At 45.5% G+C, this 21,098-nt stretch overlaps 1 protein-coding gene across 1 annotated transcript in view; it reads right to left on the bottom strand.

Annotated features, from left to right (window-relative positions):
* The window catches only part of CDHR1 (cadherin related family member 1), a 97,115-nt gene that overhangs the window by 58,145 nt on the left and 17,872 nt on the right, over positions 1 to 21,098 (bottom strand). Inside the window, exons 6-9 of the mRNA XM_054983976.1 lie at positions 20,791 to 20,880; positions 17,013 to 17,099; positions 12,930 to 13,046; positions 6,551 to 6,694 (exon numbers count right to left, since the gene is read on the bottom strand). Coding sequence (XP_054839951.1) covers positions 6,551 to 6,694; positions 12,930 to 13,046; positions 17,013 to 17,099; positions 20,791 to 20,880 — 438 coding nt within the window. The remainder of the gene's footprint in view (positions 1 to 6,550; positions 6,695 to 12,929; positions 13,047 to 17,012; positions 17,100 to 20,790; positions 20,881 to 21,098) is intronic.

Here is a 21,098-nt window from a genome sequence, read left to right as displayed (position 1 = left end):
CAATGCACGGACAGTTCAAGAGATCAGTTAGACATTGCATCCAGGTAAATGCGATGCTGTCCAGTTCAGACTCTTCATGGTGACAAGCAGGGCTTTTTTTCTGGGAAAAGAGGTGGTGGAACTCAGGACTGCACAATGACATCACTTTGGGTCAGCTGGAACAAAGGGGGTAGTTTTTTAAGGTTTAAATCGCCCTCGGCAAAAATGGTCACATGGCCGGTGGCCCCTTCCCCTGATCTCCAGACAGAGGGGAGTTTAGATCGCGGCGCAGAGGGCGATCTAAACTCCCCTCTGTTTGGAGATCAGGAGGTGGGGCCACCAGCCATGTGACCATTTTCAAGAGGTGCCGGAACTCCATTCCACCACGTTCCAGCTGAAAAAAAGCCCTGGGGAAGGGTACCGAAGAGTCTGAATCTTATTTAAAGTTGAATGTTCACAAGATGATAAAGAGTGAGCAGATCCCTGTATTTCACACATACACAACCTCTGCTGCAATAATTTGAACTGCTTTGAAGAGAATTCGCAGAGATTTGAAAAGTGAGGCAATCCATCTTGGGGCCTAAGAAAGTAGTGTGGTGAAAAATTAAACAACCCCACCCCTGTTTTCTCCAAAAAAGAACCCCACATCTAAAGGGACAACGTCTGGTTTTGTAAGTAGTACCGTAACTGGAAATTGCACTTCACTCTCTGGATTTTCTTGCCACTGATCTAGCAAGGATGGAAGTTTTTCCATCATTATAATGTGTTAATATTTCTGGTTATAGAGCTCATAGTGCAGGTAGTTAATGCTTAATTATCCTTGATTTCTGCTGTGGGCTCCATAAAAAACAACTTATTTAATAATTATGGGTATTTCCAGATCATTGGCTAATAGCAGCACAAGGTAAATTATTGTGTTTCACAGTTTTATAGCACCTTTTATTGCCAAAGCTTACAAAGTGCATGAAAAATGCCAGCAATATGCCTAGAAATAATTTTTTCCTGCCCTCTGACTGAACAGACTACAGCAATCTATGTGGTGGAATGCACTCCCAAGCTACTAAAATAATTGTAGAACAAGGTCAAAAGTAGAGGGGGGGAACCCTCTAAAGACTGGGAAGGACTGAAAAGCACCTACAGCACCAGAAAGATAAGCAATGAATTAGCTTCTTCTCTGGATAACGTCCTCTCCTCTGGATAATTGTAGTCCTACAAGCTAAACCAGGATTAACCCTGTCTCATGCACTGAAGGCTAAACTCAGATCTCTGCCGAGGTTAACACTAGAGATGGGCACAAACTGAAATACAAACCAAAATTAAGCACGAACCAGGTCGGTTCGTGGTTCGCAAACCAGCCGTTCAACAGATCCCATTTCTGATGAACCGCCATGAACTTTAGGCTGGTTTGTTTTTTGGTTCGTCACTGCAGACAGCCTGGTGCCAATCAATCAGTTTCCTAGGCAACAGGGGATGGACTTTGTGCAGACTTTCTGCTGTCCCAGAAGTGACCTTCTGCTGGCCCGGAAGTGAAGGTTTTCTGACCTGGATGTGACATTTTCATGAACCAAATGAACTGGTTTACAAACCAGGGACAGGTTAGTGAAAGTTCATGGTTTGTGAAATTTGATGAACCACGAACCACATGGTTTGGTTTTTTTCCGGTTCATGCCCATCTCTAATTAACACTACAGTGTATACTGTATTACTGTGCTTTTGATTAGAACATTAACTGGGACTGGAATTACCAAGTAGCAGAGGGCTACTTGGCTGTGGAACATATGCGAATGTGTGTAATCATGCTAAAATTCTACATCTCCTACTATATTAAGTATCATAAAATGTGGGGGATCACCGGCTTCTCTATTCTAACAATGTTCCTATCCAAGCCGTGCGTGGCTGGCACCTGTTACCTTCTTCGTTATGAAGTTGTCCCACTCAGACCATCAGTTCATGTAGCTCCGATTGGCAAGTGGCTCTCTAGGGAACCATGCAAAGAAAACTGATTCTCAAAATGTACTGCCCGAAATCCCTTAACTGGGGACACCAGAGACTGAACCAGAGACCTTCTGCCTGCAAAGCAAGTGTTCTACCACTAACAGGGCAATCCTAAGCCTCCCTTCGCAGCTGTTGGGTGCCCGTCTGTGTAACTTCCCCACCACTTGACCGCTCCCTAAGGACTCTCATGATCAAGCTGGACTGGTGGGCGAAGTACAGCGAGGCATGGCCAGGACTGCATCCCCTCAGTTCCCCTGGCAACCCCGGCAGCATCCACCAATTGCTGGGCAGCGGCTGTTGACAGCCCCGTAAGTGGCAAGCAAAGGCGCAGCCGTTCCACAGGCCACGACCGATGCTGCTGCTTATCAATAGAGACTGAGTGCGAGGGGAACAAAGACCCCTCATGTTTGCAGCACCCATACAGAGGCACTGGGCTCGAGAGGAGCCCTGCCTTGCTCAGAGGGCGGAGGAAATGTACACCCCCGATGCCAAGCTGGCAGCCAAAACGTCACTCACCAGCAAATGCCCCCTCCCCCTCCAACACCCTGTGACACTCGCAGCCCTTTTCTGGGAAAGTAAATTCAGAAAGGCAGCAGGACTGAGAAGAACTCAGCCAGGGACAGACCCTCAGACCCTGGCACTCAGGACCCTGGGCCCCAAGCCTTGGACCCTGGACAGGCAGCTCTTGAGAGACAAGCCGGGAAGGAATCAGGAGCCCTCCATAGCACGGACGTCACCTGTAGCAGCTTGGCCAGACAGAGAATATCTTGCTGACCAGCATGGCCCAGTGGGAAGGTGCCAGGATGGCATGTCTGTTGCTTGTGGCATGAAGCCCAATAGGGGGGCTAGAGACCCAGTTCCCCCTCCCGCCCTCCACAAACAGCTGGAGGGAAAGTGAGCTGGCCTTGCAGACGAGGCGCCCCTGAGATCCCTTGGTTTGGCTGGCACGTTGCTCCCCCCTCCCACCGCCACATCCTCACGTCTTCGCATCAACCTCCCTCCTCATGTGCCATCCATCTGCCTGGCTTATGAGACTCCTGCAGTGCTGTGGGAGAGTGTGAGATCTCAGTGGAAGCCCCCCCCCTCACAGGCACAAATGGACAGCACTGGAAATCCCACCCCACTCCCAGCAGCGTGTCTGAGTGGGAAGGGAGTGCGTGGGAAGCTTGGCTCCTGTTCTGTGAAGCACAATACCTTTGGAGCCACACCTTACCAGAGCCAAGGACAATCCTTTGGGATGTATGATGGGGCAGTCTAATGAGGAAGTGTGAGAAAGTGCTTCCAACAGGCACAATGATGTCACTTCCAGAAGTGATGTCATTGGGCTGGCTGCAGGAGCATTACAGCACTTCTTTGGGGGGCAATTTGGGCCCCAAATGGTCTGAATTAGCCGTGTGCAGAACGTGGGATGCTTGTGCAGCCTGCATGGTGACATCACTTCTGGAAATGATGTCATTGTGTCAGTCCCGGGGTGCGCATGTGCAAAGAAGGATCTCATGGCCGGCACAAGTTAAGTGCCAGGGACTCTACCCTCCCAGCAGGAGGGCAGAGGGAAATGGCAACCCTACTGACTGGACACAGGTTACCAGTTCCTCTCCTCTGGGGCGGTGACCGTGCCTGAGCACGCTGCTCTCAGAGGTTGTTTTGCAGGGTGTGGAATCTTGTCATGTAAGAAATCTAATTGGAATGGTGGGACATTCCCTATACTACAACTCCCAGAAGGCAACAACAGTTAACTTGGGTGCAAAACAAAGCACCCGAGTTAAAAATATACACAGAAATAGCTGTTTGAATCATTACCTTGATTGTCTGGAAAGTAACACAAACTCAAGATGCTTGCAATAAGGAAATCCCCTCCCCGAAATATCCCTTGTTTTTTCTCCAAGTTCTGATGCTGACCGGCCATGCAACATGAACACATTTTTTTCTCTGTATTATTTCTTGGAACTGGCATTTCTCCCTTCCAATCAAACTCTTGCAAGGGAGGAGCAAAAAGCACTCCCAGCCAATTCAAACTGCAGACAGTTGCCATTCTCCTTCTTTCCTTTCTTATGGATGGGAGATTTTTTTCCACCTTGTAAAATAGAAGAGCCTCAGCTTGCTCAATTGCTGTAGAATTCAAACTCCCCTTCGGCACAGGGCTCTCTTGCACTCCTGAGCCCTTTCCTTGTACAGGTTGTAGTTGAGCTTGCTGAGCTGAGCTATGCTTTGCACCAGCTAATGTATGCTTTGTAGAAAGTTCATTCATTGCAGAAAGCAATGAAACTTGTAAATTACTTTCTTGCACTTGGCTAGGTCTGCAGCTGCTCAGGTTTGTGCAAACTGTCTGCTGTGCCCCTCCTCTGCCCCCTCAGATCATTGCAAGGGAAGAGCCAGGGGATATGATGACATTTGGATGAGATATGCCATTGTAACTCAAAGTCACTTCCTGAGCACTCCCCGTCATGCCTCAGGTGGGGTGAGCCCCCTTACGCTGCCACCACTCTGGGATTTAGGGTCCCTTGGGAAGGCCCAGAGTACCCGCCCCCCCAACCCTTCTGACCTCCGTAGCTTGGCCAATAGGCAGGCATGAGGACCCAGCAGAGTAACAACAAACAAAAGGGTTTATGTACAAGGAGGTCAGTTAATATCAAACAACAAGCAAGCAAGGTGCCTTAGCAACAATGGATAGGTGAAAGTAAATTATACAAAAGGCCCCAGCGCAACTGAATTCCCTGTCCCTCTGTCTGCCAGGCCTGTCTTCTCACCCTCCCTGGATGAGGGCCTCCCTGGGCCTCCCCCCCCCCAGCAGAGACCCCCTCTGGCCTGCCGCTCCCTGGAAGAAAGAAGAACCCAGGCTTTTGTTCCTCCCAGACTTATATATCGCCAGCCCCTGTGTTCTGATTGGCCAAAAAGGGAGCCAAAATTGTAGGCAGGCCTATTTTCACTGCTAACAGGCTTCTGAGGCCTTGCTAGGCCTTCCTGGCACAGCCAGATCATGACACCCCCTTACGACTGCACTGCAAGCCACATCCCCACATGACCTGAGAGTCATGGTTCTCCTTTTCCCAATCCATCCTTTCCTTCTTGTTCAGTTTCCCATTCCAACATATCTCCTCTTACTCCATTTCCAGAATACTGGAGAAACTCACTGTAAGCACAATATAAGTGCAATCCAATTTAATTAACATGACACAATTAGTTTTGAATATTACACAGGGATACAAGGACTTAACTACAATTTACTGATTGAGAGATTTTTGGTGAGATTTTTGATCATCTTTTATATATTTGTTTATTCTATTTTTTTTTACTCTGCTTCTTTGTAGCATGAAGCTATGAAGTACAAAGCAGCTTACAAAATTAAAACATACACAGCCACAAAGAGCTAAACCCCAAGAAATTATCTCAAAGAATACACTTACTATAAAAGCAATTAAAATACCATGTTAGAAAACAAAACAGAATCAAAACAGAACAAAATTATCTCAATTCATCCACTATTTTTGCCCTCAGCTTCATAGCTCAGGAGGACGAGCAAATGCGAATGACGGAAGCACAATGACGGTGATGGGAAACGTGGTAGGAGCTCCACTGAGTACCCTCCCCAGACTCAACATTTGCATCCTTACTTGCAGCCCTCCCACCAGTTGCCAGTTGGCCTGGCAACCTTAAACTGTGACCATTTGGATTTAGAATTTTAAAAATTTGGATTCTGGATATTTTAAACATAACTAAAATAATTAGGAAACAAAGCAGTCATTTCCTACTAAAAACAAGGCAATCCATTTTTAAAAGGTTTCCCTCAGTCATCTAACCCATTTCTAGTGCTTGTGTCAACCCCAAAGAGCCACAGTTGCCCAGCCAGGTACACAGGCATTGGGCAAATAGGCATTCACAAACCCTGAATCCAAGACCCATTCTAACAAACTTTATCCTTATTTACAGGGCTTTTTTTCTGGGCAATGAGGTGAGGGGACTCTCACTCAGGGCAACTCCCAGCAGGAGGTGGCACCCCTGTCACTACACTACTGGGACCATGCAATGATGTCACTATCATGCACATGATGTGGCCGGCCCAGAAAGGAAGGAAGGAAGGAAGGAAGGAAGGAAGGAAGGAAGGAAGGAAGAGAAAGGGAGGGAGGGAGGGAAGGAGGGAAGGAGGAAGGCAGGCTTCAGCTGGGAGGGGGGGAAGTACCCCTCTTCTCAACTGAAGTTTAAAGCCCGTTTGGGGCTTCCCTCCACCAGCTGAAGAGTGGGGGTTTAAGAGCTCCTTTCCCGCAGCTCGCAAGCTGGTCAGGGCCACCTGAACATGCGACTACTTTGCAGAGCTGCCGGGACGCTGTTCCGGTGTGTTCCAGCAGGGGGGGGAAAGCCTGCTTATTTCTAATGTACTCTGAAAAGGAGATGGGGTGCTTCGGAATAGCATTTCATGAGGTACAGAGAAAATTAGTAGTCTTATTTATTTATACCCCACTTTTCTTCATGAAGGAGGAAAAGTCCTAGATGCCCAGGCCTCTTTACATCTCAATTTTGATTTCCTGCTTGTGGAATGTATATGATTTTGCTAGAGTTCATTAGCCACAGCAATACTCACTGTCAGGGTGTCCTCATAGACGTATCCATAGTACGGAGTGCCAACAAACATGGGTGGTGTGTCCTGAACATCTTCTACATTGACAGTGACCGTGGTTGTGGCGGAGAACACTTTGTTGTTCCCACGTAACTTGCCACCACCATCCTAGGACGCAAAGCAGTTCAAAGATCATGACATAGGAATGGTTTGATCCTTCTCTATACATATTTTTTAAAATTAAGCTTCTTGTATAACTGCAGTCTCTAAACCTTATGCATTGCTCTCTACCCATGCAGGGCCTGTTCATTTGTTATGTTCCAGGCAGGATTCTTAAGTACTGGCTCATTGGTCTCCTTCTATCATACTGACAACAAACTATCATAAATGACCTTGGTTGATGTGGTAAAGAGTTACAAAGGATGATACAGTTAGGAAACAGTTCAGTGTTTGGAGGAGAAGCCATCTACCTCCTGGTGGTGTCTAGGGTGAAGGAGCTATGTTGTTCTTGCCGCTCACTAAATTGGTTGAGTTTCTTCACAAGCATCTGGGATCAGTTCTTTGGGGAACCTAAAGGATCTTCCTAAATTCTACCACTATAACAGTCTAGTTTACAATCCAGCCAAGCAGAATGGAAGATTTCACAGTATACTTCTGCTTTGGATGTCTGGTGAAACGGTTATAGATCCCAACGGGAGGCTGCTGAATTGGAATTCATATGCAAATTTGACTCTGTCAAGCTGGGACTGAATAGAGACTATGAATGGTTATCACATTATCACAGGTAACAGATTCTCTTTACAGAGGCGTGATCTGGGGGAGCCCAGTGACGCCTGGTGTGGGCTTTCGGGGACCACAGTTCTCTTTGTCAGATGCAGCTGGCAGGGAGAGCTGTGGTTACTGAAGGCTTATACTACATGGGAATTGGATACCTTCACTGCTACAAACTAATACGGCAAACTGACTGCACACCAAAAGGAGATGTTTACATTTCCAAGCAAAGGAATGTTTTGATTGCCTCCACGCTAATTGCATTCTGTCCCCTTGTGATTTATGTCCCCTTCTTTCCTCTCCCTCTCTCTTCCCCCCTCCTCTTCTGTATCTGCCCAGTTTTGATCAGGCATCTGACGAAGAGAACTTGATTCTTGAAAGCTTATGCTACAATAAAATTGGTTAGTCTTAAAGGTGCTACTGGACTCTTTTTGATTTTGGTGAAACGGTTGTTTCTTTAGGCTCAGCGTAACAAGAAAAGCTGGCTGTTTCACATTTATTTGACATTACTATAATTATACATGCTGTTTACCTTATGGTTGACTATACAAATATTACACGTTTTACTAGCTCCATTTCCTGAACGCAGGAGAAAGCAGCATTATCTGAAATCTATTTACAGCTGTCAAATGTTAATAGTCAAATATTGTCATTGTCTTGCACTGCCTCTGTTCTCTGCTTGGCTTGCTAAAGCATGGAACTGCATGAAATGATCAAAATTACCGGCTTGGAACCTATCTAAAATTTCCACAGATGGAAGGATTTCCAGCCAAGGAGCATAATGTCTTCCCTTCCCCTCTCACTGCAGCCCAAGATGCCCCTAAAGTGCTTTCCCTGGGACCCTCAGGAATAGCTTCAGAGTCACTGGAGGTCTGCAGAAGAAGGGGGAATCAGCAAAGATCCCATCCACTGATCTATTTGGAGGGATCCAAGCCATAGACAATGTCCGTAAGAGAGAAAATTAATTTATAAAGAACCTTATCAAATAGTCTGGAAATTATTTATTCAAGTTATGACTGTACACTATATCTTGGATAAATGAGTGATTAACTTTTCCTCTTTCTTGAAAATGTTACTTGAGTACACATAAGATTAAGTTTGACTGTATTGTTATTTATAGCTTTTTTGTAATTTTGTGGAACAGTTAAATAAAAAAAGAACATGTAAGTCCCAAACCAAAAATCAAACTCAACAATGATCACAGAAAAAATGGTGGTGGGGTTTCTGTGACGTGACCAAGAAGCTGCCACGTTTAATAAAGATGGTATAATCTCAATCACCCTTTACTTTCTTCCCATGGTGAACACAGGTGTAAAAAAAATTCATCCAAAAATGATGCTATGTTGTGAGTTATCCCTGGAATTCCATAACTGAAAAGATCTCCCCATGGTGCATTCTTTAGAAAGAGAATGAAGAGATTTTTACCTGTTAAAATGCCCAATTCCTTATTAAGAACACAGATAAGAAAGCAAGCAAGAATTGTTGTGTGGCTTTGAAAATGGATCCCTGTGATTTTTAATTGGCTTTTTTTTTCTTTGAAGAAGCAGGCAGACACAAATCCATCAGAAATCCCCCTTTTTTAAAGCTTTAAAAGGTATGTTCAAAAGGGCACAACTAGAAAAGATGCAGGAGTGTCAGATAAGCCTCCAGCATATCTGCCATGGGTTAAATGTTCCAGCATATCTGTCACATGTTATGAGTTTCTTACCTCTGAGAACATGCAGAGTAAAACCTGTTTTGCTGAACAGTTTCTAGCTGCTATCTTGCAGGAGTTTTGGTTATGACTTCCTGGCAGGCCTGGGAACTCGGCCTTGAAGTTACAGCAGAGACTGCACCAAGCTTCTAAGAGAATGAGTAGAGCTCATCCCTTCCCTCCTCCTCTCTTCCCAGGCCCTGCACGCCAAAATCCTACTGGACTTGGGCCATTCCAGCCAATACTCCTGTCCTAGCATCTTGATACTGGTATTTTTCTTTAATAAAAACAACTTTAACTCATACACATCAGTGATGCAGTGAAGTGTTTTGGGGAATACCTGGCAAGACCTGACAAGGAGGTTCATAGTCCACTCCTGGCAACTTTCATTTTATTTAAAGGAAGGAAGGTGGCTTCCGTACACAGAGACATCTGGTGTGGGCTCTTCTCTGGGACAGCAGCCTTCAACCTTACGAATTACACAAGGATGCACCCATGAAGGGATCTGCAATGTTGGCTGAGAAGCTGATTTTTAACAGACAGATCGGAAGACTTTGTCAAATTCCCTCTCTGCAGAGCCAGCAAAGATGGCTCCTCAGAGGGTTTGTTAATTTCCTCTTGGACTCCTGAAGACTCTGTCAGTTTCACCTCCCCTTCTGGGAGACACAGAGGAAATAAACAAATCCCCTGAGGAGAGATCTTTTCTGACTCTGTAGAGAGGGAAATTGACAAAGCCTTCCAATTTGTCTTTTAAAACGTGGTTTCCCAGCTAACATCGCATCTCCCTTCACTTGAGTGTCCTCGAGTAATCCGTCTCCTGGAGAGAGACTCTAAGAGGCTCTGTGAATTTCACCTCCCCTTTTGGGAGGTAGAGAGGAAATAAACAAACCCTCTGAGGAGCGATCTTTGCTGGCCCTGTAGAGAGGAGAAATGGACAGAGCCTTCCGATCTGTCTTTTAAAGCTCAGCTTCCCCACTAACGTTGTTACTCCTTTTATGTGTGCATCCTCGTGTAATCCGTCTCTTTTAGTTTAGCTCTAAGAGGTATACCATGGTAAGGAAGAAGGCTTTCCCTCCTTCGAATGACCTCATCATGACTTCCTGTTGCTCTTCTTAGCATATTTGCAAAGCGAAGGAAGAGGCACCCTTCTTCTCTAGGCATCAGAGAAAGGAAAATGGCAAATCTAGAATGACTCACATCCTACCAGGAAGGGCTTCATGGCCCACCCGTGAAGACCATTGTGGTCGCCTGATCGCATGTGGTATTACCTTAATCACAGACAGGGCTTTTTTTCTGGGAAAAGAGGTGGTGGAACTCAGTGGGTTGCCCTTGGAGAAAATGGTCACATGGCTGTTGGCCCCGCCCCCTGATCTCCAGACAGAGGGGAGTTGAGATTGCCCTCCACACCGCTCAGCGGCGCGGAGGGCAATCTAAACTCCCCTTTGTCTGGAGATCAGGAGGTGGGGCCACCAGCCATATGACCATTTTCAAGAGGTGCCGGAACTCCGTTCCACCGCGTTCCCACTGAAAAAAAGCCCTGATCACAGGCATAAGAAGTAACAGTATTGCTGCCAGTAGTGCTATTTTCTAAGGGAAAAATCAAACTCAACACCGATAACAATTTCTGGGAACCCAGCCCCAACTCATAGGGTGTAACAAATGTGTTACTTGGCCCTATGTGATGTTCTCTTAAGACGGATGCTACAGCATTTACACAAAATGTAAGAACGGGTCACAAATTCACTCAGGCAGATTAATGGACTTTTTTCGATGGCATATCAACAACTTTCTCTTCTTATACACACTTCTAGAAAGAATAATAAGATCATGTGACACAGCCTTATCAGCACTTTGCCATATCAGCTTGCAGCTGCAGGAATCATGTGACTGAACACGCCCACATATTAAACAACTACCACCCTGCACACAGAAAACTAGCACAACAGGAGCAAGGGTTGTAGTCTAGCCTTCTCTCCGACACAGTTTTTGATTATTGGTGCAAAGGCCAAGGTGGCAGAGGCAGGCATTGGCAAACTACCTCTGTTCGTCTGTAGCTGTGAAAACCCCACTGGGGGTTGCCAAAAGACAGCTGTGACCTGACTGCACTCTCCACCATGAGGGAGGAGAGAGAATTCAAACATGCAAGTCCTCCCCACAAGTCCACCTTCATTCCGAAATGAACTGAAGCACTTTTACCACATGATCTATGTTAACATAGATCAGTCTTGAATTTTCGGTTTCAACATTTTAGGACCTAATTATGTTGCATTTCCCCCAGGGACATCCCCAGATCATGTGGCGTGTGGGGTAACCACCCTTAACATGGGCCCTGGAGTTCTGCTGGAATTATGACTGATCTCCAGAATACAGAAATCAGTTGCCCAGTAGGAAATGGCAGCTTTGGAAGGTGGACTGTACATCATTACGTCCCTGCTGAGAGTCCTCACCAGAATTTACAGAATTTATCTTCCCTAAACAGCGCCACCAAAGCTCCTGGAATTTCCCAAGACTGAGTTGGTAACCCTAGTGGGAAGGCATGTTCTGACTTTTGATGTTTCCTTGGGGTGCATGGGTCTGATTTGTATTTCATTGTGTGGGTCCACAATGTACAGAGATAGAGGGCTTAAACCTTACCCCCTCACTATTTTTCTAACCTGGAACAACTCTTTGTAATAAAAGAGTTATTTATAAAAAGAGTTGTTCCAGGTTAGAAATATACATATATATATTCCAAATTAGTAAAAAGACAGCAAAAGAAGAAAAAAAGAAAAAGGTATCTACCTAAAACAGGTATCTACCATCAATATTGTAGCTTATCTCCAAATTAATCCGAAATGATCATATCTCCTACCCCTCTAAAAAAACATTTTTCTCCACCTCTTAATCTTCAAATACACAAACCATCAGTTCATTTCTCTCTGTTTCCTGAAAAAAGTCTATAAGGGGTTTCCAGGCAGCCACATATTTCTCCAGTGATCTTTCTCTAATCAACGATGCAAGTTTGGCCATCTCAGCATAGTCTATCATCTTCTCCAGCCATTTCTCTGCTGTAGATATTATTGCAGCTTTCCATTTTTGAGCATGGAACAGTCTCGCTGCTGTTATCATATAAAGTGTACCGTGAGAGACTTCCAACTGTTTCTCCATTAAGCCCAACAAAAACGCCTTGGTTTCATTTGTTACATTAGTCCGTAGAATCTTCTGAACAATTGAGTGTATTTGTATCCATTTTTTTTTAGTTTTGTTGCATGTCCACCATAAATGATAACATTCATTTATGTATTATATTTACATATCACATTTATACCCTGCCCTCCCCTCCTGGAACAACTCTGTGGAGGCCCACGTGTCTCATGCAGGGCTGCACATGTACTGATGTTGCGTTTCCACAGCGGGCCACATACTGCCCCTTGGGGTCTAAGCCTTCTCGGTTGTGGTGCCATAATTTTGAAGTGTACTAATGGGAGAGGTTATGTGGCAAAAAAGAATTAAATCTACCAGGCCATTTTGAAAATAGAAGGCAGTTTCAGATATTCAGAAATTGCCCATCCAGAGAACAGTGATCAGGTCCGTTTCTTTCAAAACACATTCAAACATTTACCTACCCACCACCCAAGAAAATCACTCGCTCTGTTATGGGAAAAATAGATATATTTGGCCATCATAAACTGTTCCTTCAGCACTTCATGGGTAAGAAATGCTGGAGAATGCTCAGGCCAAGGGAACCCCTGGAGAGACCAAAGCAAATCTTCTTCAGAATTGCTTTGACAGACCAGCAGAAGCCCATGCATTGAAAGATTAGAAAAGATTACATGTCACAATCGATTCGGAGCTTGTTAGAGCCTGCATGGAGTCCATCATCCAAACAGTGCCCTTGCTTGTCCATGCCCATTTTCTTCCCTTTGGTTGCGAAAGTATAAGCAGAGGGACACACTGTACCTTTGCCACAATGGTAACAAAATGAGTTCTTGATTTTTCATAGTCAAGAGTAATCCCTGTTTTGATGCGAAGGACGCCACTGTGACGATCTATGGTAAACTTGTTTGTATGGACATTCTAGGTGGAGGAAAAAAGAGAGAGAAGGTGAAGGTTTATTATGGTAGGATTTTTATGCTTTCACGGCATGTGTCTACAGCCCAAATGTATGCAACGATGCCTGCTTGTGCTCCCTGACTCCTTTTCACTATGCATGTTCAGAATAACTTCAGAAAGAACGTAAATGTGGGAAAACTGCATAAGTTTTTTATAGGTTACACTGAATATGCACAGAGAAGTGGGAGAATGGCCAACCAGCGTAATCCTGCTCATTCTCAATATATGCACGCACGCATGTATTCGCATACACACGCACACACAGGGCTTTTTTTCAGTGGGAACGTGGTGGAACGGAGTTCTGGCACCTCTTGAAAATGGTCACATGGCTGGAGGCCCCGCCCCCTGATCTCCAGAGAGAGGGGAGTTGAGATTGCCCTCCGCGCCACTCGGTGCGGCCACTCGGCACAGAGGGCAATCTCAACTCCCCTCTGTCTGGAGATCAGGGGGCAGGGCCACCGGCCATATGACCATGTTCGCCGAGGGCGATTTAAACTTTTAAAAACTCCCCCTTGTTCCAGCCGACCCAAAGTGACATCATTGTATGGTACTGAGTTCCACCACTGAGTTCCACCACCTCTTTTCCCAGAAAAAAAAGCCCTGCACAGACATGTATAAAACCCTTTTAAAATAGCTTAGAAATGATATTTTGAATCAAATATCTGCTGGAAGGAACCAATTAGATGTTACTTTACTATGAAAACAACAACTAAGCAGTGTGGCAATACAGAGATCAAAATCAAACGAATGACCAGTCTGCACATTCTTATGGGAAAGCTCAAATGGCTTTTTAATTACAATTTATTTTTAATTAATTTAATTTTAAAAAATAAATTCATGTAAAATACCATTTTATTCTTTAAAAGACTCATAGCAGGGCAAGGGTGTATGTCTGGGGCAGTGGTCGCTTGGGGAGGTTCAACTTATGTAACCCTTTGCGTCTTTTTGGATCTCACGTTCTCCCGTATTCTGCCCTATAGACGGCTGTTGTCATGGTGGAACCACGGGGTGGTACAGTCTACAAGAACAGACGTGGTGCTGTCGGCATGGCAAATGTGACTCTCTTTCTGTTCAGCTGGCCACCTCTACAAATGCCAGGCTAGGGAGCGCGGGAGCTGCCTGTGGAGATGGGACCCAACAGCCAAACTTGGGACAGATCTCTGTTAGCTCAGTGTTTAGGGAGAACTTCACTAGGGATTCGGGTGGGTTGTCATTTTATTCTGCAGTAGAAGAGCAAGATTCGAGTCCAGAATCTACTCTAAAGACCAGCAAGATTTCCAAGGTATAAGTTCTTGAGAGTCAGAAGTACCTGATGAAGAGATCTTTGACCCTTGAATGCTCATACCCTGGAAATCTAGTTGTCTCTAAGGTGTTACTGGACTTGAATATTGCTCTTCATGAGGGGTGTGTGCACTTCAAAAACTTTCATATTAATTTCATTTTGGGATTTCAGGGGGCATGCTTTTCATTATCCCAAATTTTAGGGAGTGTTGTGGCTGGTTCAGGGTTACATTTTGGATACATTTTTCAGATTCTGGAAGTTTGTGAGCATTATTTTGTGCCAATTCCCTCCCCTTTTCTCCCTCCCAGAGGCATCAGGAGCTAGGAAGGAAAGAAAGAGAGGAAGTGTTCCCAGAAAACAGCTGTTTCTATCAGAAAACTTGGCCTCTAAACTCTGGAGTTCCTCATTACATCCTATGGGCACTAGGGAGCTAGCCACTAGGCCAGGTCTACCTTCACTGCACCCTAGCTGTAGGGCTGTGCATCGTTGGTTAGCCTTGGTTATTAATTGGATGGGAGACCTCCAACAAAAACGAAGGTCGCAGAGGCAGGCAATGGCAAACCACCACCATTCGTTTCTTGCTATGAGAACCCCACTAGGGGTCACCATAAGTCAGCTATCACTTGATGGCATTCTTCACCACCATATCCAAATGCACACCCCTAAGTTTCACTTTAGAGGGAAGTGAGGCCTGAAGCCTCCTCTTTAAACACATTTACTTTCTGTGAGGTTTCTCAGATGTGAACTCTTTCAAACAAGAAATCCCCAGTGTACTGTCTGAGCTGATAACAACTAATGAGAAGACAGAGTCAAGCACCCCCTGAATGTCTGGATCTGTGTGGAGAGATTTCTTTCTTTCTTTCTTTCTTTCTTTCTTTCTTTCTTTCTTTCTTTCTTTCTTTCTTTCTTTCTTTCTTTCTTTCTTTCTTTCTTTCTTTCTTTCTTTCTTTCTTTCTTTCTTTCTTTCTTTCTTTCTTTCTTTCTTAAAACCCTAGTAAAGTATTTTTTTCAGTAAAAATGGGCAACAGCTTTTTTTTGTCTCCCTCAGCTGTTCACAATACTTGGCTTAGGGCATCTCTCCTTTGAGTATTTTCCCCCTCCTGTTAAGAAGATTAAATTTAATCCTGCTTGAATATCTAGGCTTTCGAAAGCAGCTCCTTGATTAGTGAGCTGTCCCCAGTTGGAGCAAACACTGAAATGAATTGGTTTATATGGATTCTTTTACCTTCAGTTGGATGGAAATAAAAATTACTCAGCAATTGTCCCTTAGAAGCCTTGACTTGTCCTCACTCAGGTAGCAGCACTGACACAAAATAGTAATTCTCTGTTTGTAACTAGTCACTTGTGTTCTGATAAAGCAACTGACTTTGGTGTAGAATAAACACTCACATAGAGGAGTTAAAATTAGAGTGGAATCAAGTACAACTTTCTGATCTAAAGAGGAATAAGATCAAAACTCCTGCAATATCTAAAAGTGTGAATATGAGGCTTGCTGTATCCTTTTCCTGTTCCAGGGATGCGTCTGTCCCCTCTGGAGATCATGGTACTGAAAGAAGCAAAGCCACCAAATAACCCTGCATTCATTCATTCATTCATTCATTCATTCATTCATTCATTCATTCATTCATTCGTTCGGTTGGTCGTTTGTTCGGTCGTTCGGTCGTTCATTTATTTATTTATAGTCCGCCTTTCTCACTGATACTCAAGGTGGATTATGTAGTATGAGATCAGTGCAATCAGTAGCAAGAACAAGGGCAGGCATTTCCATACAGTGTCAAGGACTTTTCCATAAACAATGTCATAGGGTAGATGAATACACGTTTACAGAGACATAGCATTAGCAAGGATCCAATACAGGGTTGAAGGATTGCTGAAACAGAACATAACCCATTCTAGGACTGACATTAGACAACATGAAGTACAAGCAGTATATAAGAGTACATATTCAAAGCAACAGATAATATGTAAAGCAACATAATGGTGGAGCCCATGGTTCCTAACTCATTGCCGAAACATCCGAGACCCCCTCTTTACCATACCACCGTCCTATTAGCGAAACAGCTAGCAACTTTTTCTTATCCATTCTCAAAACTACTTTGTGAGGTGGACTAATCACGTTTTCAGTATGTAAAAAAACGAGGTTAGCAACATGCCCAAAGGAGTTGCAGTAAGCTAAGGAGGGTCTTGGGGGAAACCCAGCCGTCTAACTTGTAGGGAAGTGTATCACAGTAGTTAGAGTGTTGGACTAGGATCTGGAAGACCCAGGTTCAAACCTCTACTTTGCCATGGAAGTTTTCTGGATAACGTTGGGACAGTTACTCTCGGCCTAACTTACCTCACAGGGTTGTCAAAAGAATAAAAGAGAAAGAGTGGATGCTGCACTGAGCTCCTTGGAGAGACAGCAGGATAAAAACATATTTAATAAATAAATAATACCAGTTTAGAAAGTGTTTATCCCATATAGCATTTGACTAAACTGACCTCCCCAGAACATTAAAGAAGTTTTAATTATCTTTGACAGCATCATGGTCAAAGGATACACCAGCTACCATGTGGTAAGATTCTGTTACTACCTCAAGGCCCTACGAACCTTCCCTCTGGCTCTTATCTTTTTCCTGCAGTTTCTGAACAATTCAGACAACGCTTACCTGTAGAAAGTAGGTTATGCTGCCCCCAGATCCAGTGTCTCTGTCCACAGCTTCAGTTTTGAAAATGCTGCTCCCAGAGGGAGTATTCTGTGAAGCCAAACAGATAATAGAATCAAGGCTCTCCTGAAGGGACACAACTCTTTATTTAAATTACTTAAATAGTTTCTTCTTTAAATTATTGCACCTCATAGCTGTTAAGTCTCATTTGAGAGATGAGGGGGGGGGAAGTGACAGTGGTAATGTGGGAGGACAGATTTGATAGTTCAAGGAAAAGGGCGAGAAAGGAAAGCAGGCGAGAAGCAATCGGCAAAATAGAAAAGCACACTAAAATGGGGAAGATACGTGTGAGGGGAAAAGTAAATGAGGGATGAGGCAGAACTACCAAATACCAGTTGCTTGTGAAGTACATGATCTGAAACTCAAGAAATGTGTACCAGCAAAGTCATGGTAGAGACATTTTAAAGCTGTAGCATTTGTCGAGCAGAGGAACTGCTTTGGAAGCTGCTTTCCTGCACTCTCTACAACTGTTGCTTTCCTTCTCCAAGGCTAAGCTCTTAGGGAAAAAAGAGCTAGAAACATTAGAAGCTAATGGAAGTTAACTTTAGTTGATTGGCTCATGCATTTGATGTCAGCAACCAGGCTGCTCCTTCTGATCAGGGCTGGATCTAGGGTTGCTGGCGCCCAGGGCAACGCTAGTCCAACCCCTTGTCCGACCCCGGCGCTGCATGATGATGTCATTTCGGTGACATCATCATGCAGGGCAGAGAGGTGGAGGCAGCGCGGGCGCTGCGAGGCCGCCTGCGCCATTCGCCTCCCCGCAGGACAGGGGGTGGGTGGCTGCCCCCTGTCCTGCGGGGCAGGCGAATGGTGTGGGCGGCCTCGCAGCCCCCCCTGCTGCCTTTTGCCTGCCCTGCAGGACAGGGGGTGCATGGCAAGCTGGCCACCCCCTATCCTGCAGGGCAGGCGAAAGGCAGCGTGGGGGGCTGCGAGGCTGCCTGCATGCTCCTGGGGGTTGTGAGGCTGCACACACACTCCCGGCAGCTGGAAGCTGCTCCCAGCGCCCCCTCCCTGGCAGCGCTGGGGGCAGACTACCCCCCCTGCCTCCCCTCGATCCGGCCCTGCTTCTGATCCCTGGAACAATTTGGCAACTATTTTTAAAATATTTCAGTTTTAAAAAACAAGGTAAAGGATAAACATAGATGGAGAAATAGATATGTGTGGGGTTTTTTTAACAAAATGAAAGACGGGCAGCCTACCAGCAGCACAAGAGTGTGGGATGGGAGAATGAGAGCTAAGCCTGGTATGAAGCAGACTTGCCTAGATCGCTAAAATGAAGAGCTTGAGATAGCCCAGAAACACAAGGCTCGCGGAAACTCCCAAACGGAACAGGCATGAGTTTAGGGGGCTCTGCGTGGGTTTATTGTCTCCAAAGTGGATCCACTTTCAGGGCTAGGTTAAAGGACTGCGTACCTCCCGTGTGCCTGGGGACAGAGACCCATTTTCATTTTTTTTTAAATTGCATTCTTTATTGTTGTCAGCAGCTAAGACGGTATTAGCTCAAAACAGGAAGACACCCCCCAACCCCACTGACAAACAGTGTTTGCTGAAGGTTTGGGACCTGTTGATAATGGAGAAAATAACTGAACACATAACATCTATGAATAATCCCAATTACTAATCTTCATATATAGCAAAATTGTCCCCTTTTTTTGAATTTGTAATCAACTATGCTACAAATGACAACTCAGTACCAGGAAAAGAAACCTTTTATATTAATTGTGTATGATATAAAAATCTGTATATCAGGTTGTTTAGCTCAATTTCTTAAATGTTGCTATATAAATCACTCATTTGGTGTTAAAAGTTTACATTTTGTTAATGTTGGGAAAAAATTATAAAATTAAAATAGTTATTTTAAAAAATTGGAGCTTCCATTTTCAGTGGGTGGGCTAGCCATACTGAGATGCTGATGTAACGAATCAGAATCCTCCACCGGCTCACGGGCAAGGGCATGCCCCCCGGTGAGTCTCAACTGCAGAGGTCAGCGCTTGGAGAGGTGCAGGTGAGGAGAGAGGGGAGGCCAGGAACCATGAGCGAGCCAGGGCAGCTGCCTCCCCAGCTCCTTCTTACCTGTTGGAATGCCCTAGCCCATCCTCAAGCCAGAACTCAGGAGACAGGTAACCCGCAAGGGAACTTGGGTGGTAGTCATTGATCTGACATTCTGGACATGGCTCTCCCCCCCATATGTGAGTGTGTGGCACACTCCAAATTTTGCAAATTTCCCCCTGTGAACTCTTGCCCGGCCACTGCAAGCACCCTGTCCTGCCTCGCGCTCCAAGTCCCCATGGCAGAGGGCTCTCGGGCACCTCCCTACTTACCTGGTGGGCACCTTGGCCGGAGTTTATGTAGGGTGCTTAAGGGACTTACTGGGTGCAGGCAAGGGAACTTAGCTGCCATGGAGCCTCAAGTGTATTGGTCCCCACAGTATTTGGCATCCTATGCTCTGCTGCACCACTGGGGGAGGCTGGATGTGTGTGTGGGGGGGGGCGGGAAATCGACTTTTCACATGCAATAGGCACCTGTGGGCTACACTGTCATTTTTTGTGGTGTAACTTTCTACTGTTCCTGCACCCAGAATGGCTTACGGAGCTAACTCACTCTTGCCCTACCCCCCAGCCCACCCCCCGGCAGAGGACCCGGACCCAGGGGGATGTCATGGACCAACCTGGCCCAGCGGAGCAGAGAGACTCAGAGGACTCTTCTGAGGGAGAGGCAGCTGGCGAACCTGACCCAGATCCACAGCCAGTGGCAGAGGCATTGCAGGAGGAGGCAGGCCCTGAAGGATCAGGCATAGACCCACGGCCAGGTCCCAGCACATCGGTTCCTCAGCTTCCCAGCCCTGGGCTGGCAACAGAAAGCCAGGGGCAGGCCAGCTCTCCCCCTTCCTCACCAGAGCCTCGGGAGCGCTGCCAGAGGAGGGCTAGAAGAGCCCTCCAAGCCAGAAGGCGCAGTGCCAGACTAGCAGCACAGCACCGGCCCAGCATCGTTAGTGATGATGAGTGCTCGCAGGAGCAGGACTGAGACAGCCGGCAGGTGCTTGCTGTAGCACAGGCAGCTGAGCACTGTGAGGGTTAAAAGCAGCCAAAGAGGGAGTGGCTGTGTGGAAGCAACGAGTCCGCTCACTACTGACCTTGCTGCTGTGTTTTGAACTGATTATCTTGTCCCTGACCTTGGCCTGTTCCTGTGGATGTGTTTCTGGAAGCCCCCTTTGGACTTGATGCCGTGAGTGTGCCCAGTTGGTGCCTGGACCTTGGAACTGAGTGCTGCCCGGCTCGGACAACTTGGGAGTTTTCCCTTGCCTGCTGCCAGTGTGAGTCTGCATCGGGACAGGGGAGCAGTATATGTCTGGAAATACACCGGAGTAACTCCTAGTTGGCTCTAAGGGCACTCCCGCCCCCCCATTTCGGCTCTGTTTACTTTAACAGGATTGTGCTGTTAATGTAAATGGAACAATAATGAGCCTTTAATTAATCGAAATGTTTCTTTAGAAGAGCTGAAGTACTGGTTGAATTTTAACAAGTATAGAATTAGGATTGTGAAATGATACCTCTTTTTTAGGTTTTTTCCCCCCTTTTGGCTATATATTTCTTTTTTCTTTTATCTGTTTATATCCTTTTTTTGTAATTTGCAATATATGCTTTTTTGTTATATTTTATATAACTTAACAATAAAATTATTCTGCAAAAAAAAAAAGAGAATGAAAAAAAGTGTCACCGACCTCTAGGACTTGGACTATATAAGGAGTGTTGAGAAATTCTGGGCTCTCATCGTTGGCATCAGTTACAAGGATTCTGACTTTCTCGGACACCTGAAATGAAGTATAAGGACCTTTTAAATAGGCAAACTGATTTTTTTAAAAAAAACCTATTGACTTGCAGGATTACTTTTGTCTTACTGGCATCACAATTTACTGCTATCATAATTACCAGGGCTTTTTTTCAGCTGGAACGCAGTGGAACCGAGTTCCGGAACCTCTTGAAAATGGTCACATGGCTGGTGGCCCCGCCCCCTGATCTCCAGACAGAG

Source organism: Eublepharis macularius, chromosome 6, assembly GCF_028583425.1.
Source record: "Eublepharis macularius isolate TG4126 chromosome 6, MPM_Emac_v1.0, whole genome shotgun sequence".
Taxonomy (NCBI): domain Eukaryota; kingdom Metazoa; phylum Chordata; class Lepidosauria; order Squamata; family Eublepharidae; genus Eublepharis; species Eublepharis macularius.
The sequence above is the reverse complement of the archived record's forward strand: the minus strand, read 5'-3'. Positions and strand labels throughout refer to the sequence as shown.